The sequence below is a fragment of the Octopus bimaculoides genome, chromosome 1 (genome assembly GCF_001194135.2).
Source record: "Octopus bimaculoides isolate UCB-OBI-ISO-001 chromosome 1, ASM119413v2, whole genome shotgun sequence".
In the NCBI taxonomy this organism is placed as follows: domain Eukaryota; kingdom Metazoa; phylum Mollusca; class Cephalopoda; order Octopoda; family Octopodidae; genus Octopus; species Octopus bimaculoides.
This window is the reverse complement of record NC_068981.1, coordinates 197,948,107-197,958,199: the sequence shown is the minus strand read 5'-3', so window position 1 is coordinate 197,958,199 and position 10,093 is coordinate 197,948,107. Positions and strand designations below refer to the sequence as shown.

At 38.6% G+C, this 10,093-nt stretch overlaps 1 protein-coding gene across 1 annotated transcript in view; it reads right to left on the bottom strand.

Moving 5' to 3' along the window:
- Nucleotides 1-9,710, bottom strand: part of LOC106881716 (SH3 and PX domain-containing protein 2B-like) — a 71,907-nt gene extending 62,197 nt beyond the window's left edge. The window contains exon 1 of the mRNA XM_052973917.1: nucleotides 9,380-9,710. Within this exon, the coding sequence (XP_052829877.1) occupies nucleotides 9,380-9,638 (259 nt within the window). The 5' untranslated portion in view covers nucleotides 9,639-9,710. The remainder of the gene's footprint in view (nucleotides 1-9,379) is intronic.
- Between the last annotated feature and the right edge of the window lie 383 nt (nucleotides 9,711-10,093).

The window sequence follows — 10,093 nt, the reverse complement described above, 5'->3', positions numbered from 1 at the left end:
CGAGTGTTGGGCCTCTCAGAGGCAATGACCGAGACCCTTGGCATTATGCCATGCTTGAGAAGAAGACCCATGAAGCCAAATGAAAATGCAGTTGTGGCAGATACTGGTGGCACGTAAAAGCACCCATTACACTCTTAGAGTGGTTGGCGTCAGGAAGGGCATCCAGCCATAAAAACCCATGCCAAATCAGACTGGATCCAGTCGCAGCCTCCCAACATGCCAACCCGGTCAAACTGTCCAACCCATGCCAACATGGAGAACAGACATTAATTGATGATGAGATATATGTATGTGTGTATATATATATATATATATATATATATATATATTAAATTTTGAATTTAATTCACGGACCCCAGGCTGGGAATCACTGCTCTACATCATTGCTTTAGTTCTATCATTTTGTTGCTTTTAAAACCTGTAACATCTGGAGATTATATTTCTAAGTTTGTTTCTCAACCACACAGTCCCCGAGTTCAGCCCCACTGCAAGGCACCTTGAGCAGGTATCTTCTACCATAGCCTCAGGCTGTCCAAAGCCTTGCAAGTGGATTTCCATAACATGTTGGTCTGTGTTTGCACCCCACCACCGCCACTGCTTCACAACTGCTGTTGGTGTGTTTATGACCCTGTAACTTAGCATACACACACAAACACTTTTGCTTTCATTAGTTTCAGCCAGTCAGCTGTTAGCTCTGTTGGGGCACACACATATATATATGTGTATAATGTGTGTGAGAGTGAGAGAGAGAAAACTGCAATAAATGGCTTGAAATATACCAATAAACAAAACTGAAAGTAAATTAGCTTTAATATATATTTCTATTATGTATTTATATTAATTGCAAGAAAAAAAGGATGATGATGATGATGATGCTGGCCAAGAGAAAATTAAATGAGAGAGAGAGAGAGAGAGGAATAGAAAACAATGATATTCTACTTCAAATACATTGACCCTTATTTAGTGGCGCTGTGTCTATAAATACAGTGTGTATTTATAATTAATGGTCAGCCAGTGATGCAGTCAATGTTTACAAGTTGGCAATAACTTGCAGAGTCATTCAGCCGGAACAGAGTGAGTTCAGACAAGTCTTATTATTCCACAAATAATGACTCTTCAGGGTGAGTTTTTTGTTTAGTAACAACAAAAGTAATTATAGTTCTAATTTTGGCACAAGGCCAGCAATGTTGAGGGTGAGGAGTTGATTACACCAACCCCAGCTTTTGACCGGTATTTAGTTTATCAGCCTCCTAAAGGACGAAAGACAAGGTTGACCTTGGCAGGATTGGAACTCAAAATGCAGATTGCTGGAAGAACTGCTGCCAAACATTTTGTACAATACACTAATAGTTCTGCTAGCTTGCTACCACAATAATAACAACAACAACAATAATAATATGGTGCAAGTGCGAAGGTAGAACACCTACAGAAAATCAGAATTGCTTGGGACTGCAAGAATTCTTGGCAGAGTTCTTGAAGCATGACCAATAAACAAGTGTCCCCTTAGTCTGCTGACTGTGGACAGATGACACTTTCCATCCATACCCAGCAAAATAAGCTGTGAGTTTTCATATAATGATAATAATAATAATAATAATAATAATGATTTATTTTATTTGCCACAGAAACATCAGCTGAGGAGGACATAAGTACAGTTTACAATTTATGTGGGGGTTTACACAAAAGATGAGGGAAAGAAAGGGAGAGTAGGGGCAAATGAGATAAAATGTATGGTGTACAAAATATGTGAATACATGAATGATGCTGTCCTCTAAGGTCAATCAAGAAACCCCATAATCCAGGGTCACCCTGAACACAAAGGGATCAAACCCTCAACCAACTACTATTTTCCAATCTATAGGCACAGCATAGAGAAACGGTCATTCACTCCAACCATTCTTAAGAAATTCACCGAGTGGGAGCATTTTCCTCTTTACCCTCACTTTCTTTTGGAAATACAACTTTAAAAAGTCAATGAGGACTCGACTGAAGAGAAAGGGGTCTATGCTTAACCCTTTCAGCCTCAGCCACTATAGCCACAAGACAGAGAAACACTGCCTGGGCAGCGGGGACAAACCTCACAATGGTCTCAGCCAATAGATTTGTCCAACACATCACAACAGCTACTCAATATAACTGCACAAGTCAGCAATGTTTGGACACTGTATGAGTGCGTGCAGTATGGTTTCATCTTGGGCAGACCCACCTGGAGTGTTTATCTAGAACTGGTTATACTCCTTGGTAGCACTGCCAGACCAAAGATTTCTGGAAGTTATCCATTGTAGTTCCTCTCCTGAAAGTCCCTCGAAACAGACCAGCTAGTTCGTCCTTATCAACACCCAGAGTTTTGCTTAAGAACGTCACTGGACTCACCCACCAGATCCGCATGTATTGCTAACATACAACTACCACTGACCATATTTCCTGACCGAAGGAGAGCAGTGAACACTGGACAACATTCCAGGTGCTAAGCACCCAATCTTGTCCTTTTCTTGACAAAGGGTTGCAGTTCCGTCAAAGAGATGAATTGCAGAGATCATACCAGTTCACTGTCCAGGAAAATCTGCAGAGAGTGCTGGCAATAGATGAACTGCTTGACCAGTGGAATGCATCCCTTCCATAGAAAGTGGAAAAGTAAAGCTCCAGTTTGGCCAAACAAGAACTATGGTAAGGCAGAAGTAAACTAGATGGGTAACAAACAGATTGAAGTCAGATGCCAAACAAAACACAAAATCTTTCTCCATTTTAAGTATTCTTGGCTCTGGCTGGCATCATGAAATATTGGAATTGGTAAAGTTACACATAGAACAGGTATTTTTACAACAACATAGCTTCCTTTCCCTAGAACTAATCATATATATCAAACAGAATTGGTTTAGTATCAAGTTGCTAAAGAAGAAAATTTAAAGACAAGTTAGGTTTAGTTTTGCAAGGCTTCGAACAAACAAAAAATAATACGTATTTATATATAAAAATTGCCAACATCCAATACTGTAAGAAAACAAATTCCATATTCTTGCTCTTAGCTGTAATCTTCCAAAGTTTCAAAAGCCTGATATCATATCCCAGTTTCTTAAAAGTACATTGTTCAAAGGAACCTAAATAACAACCAAGTTGAAGAAGAAAAACAACAACAAAACTATCAGTATTATTATTATTATTATCATTACGAACTACAACAAGAATAGCCACTAAAGTGGTACCCTGGCAAAACTGTGAGCTGGATAAAATGCCTAGATGTATTTCTTGTAATTTTACATTACGAGTTCAAATGCCATTAATGTTGACTTTGCTTTCATCCTTTTTGAGTTGATAAAATAATTACCAGTTAAACAGGGTGGAGTGTAATTTACTTAACTTTTCCATAAAACTGCTGATCTAGTGCCAAAATTTGAAACCATTACAATTATTTTTATTAAGCCGGCGAGCTGGCAGAATCGTTAACATGCTGGGCGAAATGCTTAGCAGTATTTTGTCTGCCGCTACGTTCTGAGTTCAAATTCCATGGAGGTTGACTTTGCCTTTCCTCCTTTCAGGGTCGATAAACCAAGTACCAGTTATACACTGGGGATCAATGTAATCAACTATCCCCCTCCCCCAAATTTCAGGCCCTGTGCCTAAAGTAGAAAGAATAATTATCATTATTGAGTGAGAGAACAGCACATGCCATCAAAGTGACGCTAGCGTAGAAATATATGAAACCCAATATACTCATTCTGATTACCCGTCTGAAAAGGGGTAAGCCAGGAAAAATACATCACAACCATATGTGTGCAACAGGATGATCTCATGTTAAGATAAACAGCACCTGACCTTGCAAGGGGGGTTCAAAATTTTCTTTGGGTCGACTAGCCCATCCCACTCAAAAAGTCCTCAAATTGTTAAACCCCAAAGAATCCCTCTCAACACATGGCCATGATGCTCCTCAACTGCTCCTGCTTATGATCAGAGACACACATCTCGTTAGGGACAAGCAAAACTGTGGAATAGAGCAGAATGTTTGCTATAAGCCATCTTTTACACCAAGACAAAACCTGAACACGATAACACTTCCAATCAGTCAAGATGAGAAGCCATGAGAGCCCCTGCATTTTTATCTTCATCATCATCAATTAATATCAGTGTTTTTCTTCCAGTGTGAAAGGATCTAAACACCCCACCATCACAGACAAACAACAACAGCTTGACGCCTAAGTTTCTCTTAAATTAACCGAGGACCAGTTTGTGATATTTTTTGGTATCTCCAAATCAATGTAGTTTATGAAACACAAAGAAAGGCTGATATTTAATAATATTTTGTTAGTTTACTGAGAGGACAGAGGTGATTAAACTATATCTTTTAATCTTATTTATGTGACAACTTGCACTCATAAATATGAAAAAAAAAAAAAAACCCATGCCCAGAACTCCATCATGTATTTGTATCAGATTTTTTTTTTCTTTCTTTTCAGACAACAAGAATTCATGCAAAGATGTTCAGTTAATTTACTTTTGAACATCTGCCAAAGTTATACGAGATGGTAACAGACAAATACCAAGTTTAGTGAATGGTAGCTGTTAGAACATTGTAATAGCCCCACACACAAATGAATTTATACTGACGGGTGTTTAAGGTGGTACTGGAGGGAGGGGTGCAGTAACTAGACAAACAGACAGACAGACAAGCGAATAGTGATAGATATTCATTAATCAGCAGAAGTTACAAAGTGATTTAAGAATTGACCAAGAGCTTTGTGCATGGTACTTACCAAACTTTGATAAATGCTATGCACGAATCTCTCAAATCTTGACTCACTTTGTAATTTTTGCCCACTGAAAATCTCTCTCTCTCCTTATCATATATGCATGTGTGTGTGTGTGTGTGTGTGTGTGTGTGTAAGTGTATTGATATGAGCAGTGCTGTCAAAGTGTCTAAACTCTATAATGGAATGTGGGAATGCATAGCAGAGTAACGAAGTGGTGAGAGACAGACAAGAGCTGCTGCTGCACACCACAAATGGTTTCATCAGAAATCGTGACAGATCTTTCCCAGGATCACTAATTCTGATTCTGTCTCTGGGTCAATCCAAATTTAGGATTTTAATCCATCATTAAACGTTAACAAGAATTTGTCATTAACATATAATCAACGAGAGATCCATATTGTTGTCAATAAAGTTTGTATTGACAAGATTTACAAAGAGAATCAAACAGCCTCTGTTTCTTGACAACATCAAATAAAACAAACAAGTATACACGCTGTTAACTACAGCCACCATCCTTGATGATTATATATATATGTATATATATCATCATTGTTTAACGTCTGTTTTCCATGCTGGCATGGGTTGGACAGTTCGACTGAGGTCTAGGAAGCCAGGAGGCGGCACCAGGCTCCAATCTGATTTGGCAGAGTTTGTACAGCTGGATGCCCTTCCTAATGCCATCCACTCAGAGAGGGTAGTGGGTGCTTTTTTATGTGCCACTAGCACAGGGGCCAGAGGGGGCTGGCACCAACCACAACACACACACACACACACACACACACATAGTAAGAAGTTTGCTTCTCAACTATATGATTCCAGGTTCAATCCCACTATGTGGCACCTTGGGCAAGTGCCTTCTACTATAGCTTTGGGTTGACCAAAGCCTTGTGAGTGAATTTGGTAGACGGAAACTGAAAGAAGCTTGCTGCATGTCTGTATGTGTGTGTGTGTGTATAAGCCAAGTGAGACTGTAGTCGTGGCCAGTGCTAGTGTCACATTAATGCTGGTGGCACATAAAAACCATCCATTACACTCTTGGATTGGTTGGTGTTAGGAAAGGAATCTGGCTGTAAAAACCTTGCCAAATCAGATTGGAATCTGGTACTGTTCTCCCCACCCACCCACCAGCTTACCACTTTTCAGTTAAACCGTCCAACCCATGCCAGCGTGGAAAGCGGATGTGAAATAATGATGATGATGATGCAAATATATCTTTATCTTTTATCTGTTTCAGTCCTTAGACTGTGGCCAAGCTGGGGCACTGCCTTGAAGAAGTTTTAATTGCTTGAATTGACCCCAGTGCTTATATTTTAAAGCTTGGTACCTATTCTATTGGCCCCTTTTGCTGAACTGCTACGTTACAAGGATATAAACACGCCAACACCGGTTGTCAAGCAGTGGTGGGGACAAATAAACACACACACACCATATATCTATATATATATATATATATATATATATGATGGGCTTCTTTCAGTTTCCAACGCTTTGGTTGGCCTGAGGCTAGAGAAGAAGACACTTGCCCAAGATGCCATGCAGTGAGACTGAACTTGGAAACATGTAGTTGGGAAGCAAACTTCTTACCACACAGCCATATACACACGTGTATATATGCGTGTGTGTGTGTGTGTGTGTGTGTGTGTCCAGTATCGCTTGACAACCAGTGTTGGCGTGTTTATGTCCCTGTAACTTAGTAGTTCGGCAGAAGAGTCCGATAGAATAAGTACCAATGGGGTTCGTTCATTAAGCTAAAATTTCTTCGAGGCGGTGCCCCAGCATGGCCACAGTTTAATGAATGAAACACGATTATGTATAAAATCTCCGTAGGTAGATACTGTAGAACTGCGGGTGAACACACACACACAGAGTAGTGAGAAGAAATGCGTTTATTAACAGAAAGCAAAGATGGTTCTGCTCCTGTTCCCCCCACCCCCACCACCAAGAGTGGTACAGCAACACTTGACTGTAAATAGCTGAAGGAATGGCAGAGATGCTTAGTAAGATGGTATTTTTAGTTGGTGAGAGAAACTAAGGAGTGCGTAGGACAAAAGGCATTCTGGTGAGAAGACAATGCGAATGGTTGTGACGGCTGATGTTTTCTCCACTCGGGTTCAATCACCATTCAGACTGCTATGTAGGTTTTCCTATGGAATGGAGGAATCCAGCAGCAGGAATCACGCAGGGAAGATTGGAATGTAAGTGGCTGGCAGGAAAATAAAGCTCAAATAAACAGTTTGTGATAATGGCAGAAGGGGAGCGAGGCATGATCAGCTGGTAGCAGAGTGGAAGTTTGAGGAAGTACAAGAAGCTTTCATGTGGTAACCACCGCACCACCACAACCATTACCAACATCACTATTGTTTCAATGACACAACGATGGAACCACTACGTGGTTGCTCCACAGGCTGAAAATAGCAGCCAAATCTCCTTCAAATTACATCCCCGCCGTCTTAAGGGAAAAAAGAACACATTGTATGAATGATACTGGGTTCCCTACACATAAAAAAAGACGCGAGAGTCACGGCTGGGGTATCTTTAATGATAGGTGTGCTCACTCATCATTAACCATGGGCTCCACAGCAACAGAAGACGTTATACATTTGTATGTATATGATGTGTATAGAGGTTTGTGTAGATGTGTTTATAGCAGTAACATTCTCTCTTCAACAAGACACACCGCCACCACCACCACGTCTCTCGTTGGTGGCTCTGTGACAGGAACCATCGGAGAAATCTGCGGAACTGGTTCTTCTAATGGATCTACCAATTAATTTTGTTATCTTTTTAAAATTATTACAATAAAAATGGTCTGCAGATTCCTTTTGGCATCATCTATAGAATATTGATCCCAAAATTATATTTGGTTTTTAAACGATGATTAAAGGAATCAGTTTACAGGGAATAAATGGAGCAGTAATTGGTATTTGGAATACGCGAGGTTGATAACATTCTCTCCCTATCTCTCTCTCTCTCTCTCTCTCACTCTCACTCACACACACTCTCACTCACACACACTCTCACACACACACACACACACACACATATATATATATATATATATATATATATATATATACCCGAGGATTGGTGTATATGTTGGGTTACTATATAAAGGGAATCTAAAATAGCTGCAATTCTCCGAAGCTTTGAATTAAAGAATATTATTTGAATGCTGTTAATTTACAGACTGTACTAACAGACGATCTCAAAATAGTTCGATAATATATAGGCTCTTATATTTTTAGAGGAATGACTTGAAAGAATATACTTGAAAATAACGAGCACATTAGGAAGTTGACATTTTAGAAAGTCTGCGATGTTTTGGATTGGTAAGAAATTAATCTAATAAGAAACAGAATATGAAGAGACTGTCGGAGATTTATATATTCTTGTTGAAAATTCCTAAGAGAAAAAATACCATGACAATATGAGAGACATGCCAAAGAAATTGTTTTTGAAAATGGTTCAAAGAATTACTTTTCTGCCACGAAGAATTAGGACAGATAGAGGAAGAAGTATTTGGGAAGTGGTGAAGATGTGGCTCTTCTTAGACTATTTACCATGAAAAATATTCATCTCCTTCAAAAACGTGCTAGCTCCAAAGGAAATATATTTCCTAAGAGAGAGAGGTACCATTTATGTTGGGGTAGTGGAATGAAAAATCCATTTCTTCTCAACAAACAACTGTCTATTAAATATTTGAACCTTCCAATAGCTTAATTACAGGTTTGTGTGTGTGTATGAGAGCGTGTATACCAGTATATCTATCTATGTGTGTGTGTGTGTGTGTGTGTGTGTGTATACAGGCATTCTTTCGGTGTACCCCTCAGAACTGTCAAAATTCAATCATATAGATAGATAGATAGATATGAGAGTGCACATATAGATATGTGAGCGAGTGTATAACTATATTTATTTGTAAACTATCCATTAGTAAAAGCTAGTGATATAAACAAACAAAATACCGTTCCAATAACGCGCCATTTCATCAATTCTTCACCAACATTATGGCATTACCATTGTTCTGATAACAGTATTTAATATTAACAGCCACAAGAAATACCGTTTTATGAACCACTACAGAACTGGTTCCACATTTCCATATATATGTGTGTGTGTGTGTTACATACATAAAACAGAATTTGAGATAAAACTAAATTATACTTTTATATTAAAATCTAAACCAAACATGAATAAAAAGGTATGTGTGTGTGTATATATATATATATATATGTGTGCGTGTGTGCTTCACATGAACTCAATACAAGCAACAAGTAGGAACCAACACTTATAGCTAGAGATGATAGATAGAAAGATAGATATATGTATGTGTATGCGTGTGTCGAACAAGAGGGAAAAAAGGACTAACAAACACTATCAAGCAGGAAAAACCCACACATTAATTTAACATGAAGTATAACATCTAAATTAAATCCAATTTAAAGTGAAAACTTTTAATGAAAGAAAAAATAAGTTTTTCTTTTCTTATTTCTGACAGAGGGAAAAAAAGTGAAAGAAAATGTTAATATATAATTAAAATAAATATTTATGGTATAAGAAAGAGATCTATAGTTTATAATAAGAGAGACGGGATAAAGAAATAAGATAAACTGCAAGTAAATATGACATTTTACCTTCTAAACGGGGAAATGGGTTGGAACCTTCAAATGTATGTTTCTCAGTTTTAACGAAGGTTTCCAAGTCTCTTTGTAAGGCTTCGAAGTCATTATAAGTCCGTTTTACATAAGTGGTCCGTCCATCAGACCACAACACCTCCACAACGAACACATAATCCACATTCTGGCCTTCTTTCTTCTCCACAAACCCAGTAACGGCAGCGAAAGCAACAAACAAGTTATTGCAAGTTAGTGAGTTCCAAACACTTGACGCCATCTTGTAGATCTACAATATTGAGTGGAGGTGTGAGGGAGACTCTCACGCCGCACTCACTCTCACTCTCACTCTCACTCTCGCTCATACACACTTGGAATTGGTTTATTTTCTCAGTGGCATGTTCGTAAGTGTGTGTGTGTGTACGTATTATATGTATTTATGTGTGTGTTCTTTTCCTTTCGCTATTTGCCTGCTGCTGCTTTGTTTTCCCCTGCAAGTGTCAGTTCAGCTGTGGATGGAAGGGCGATACAAACACACACACACACACTGTTACAGTGTGTGTGTGTGTGTTAATATTTGTTTTTATGTTCGTTTATGATAAAAATAATTTTACATTAATCTCATGGATTACTCTACTTATGTAGAGTTCAAATTTATTATTCTTAAACAAGGATATTATTGACAGTATATATATATATGTGTGTGCGTGTGTGTGTGTGTGTGTGTGTGTGTAT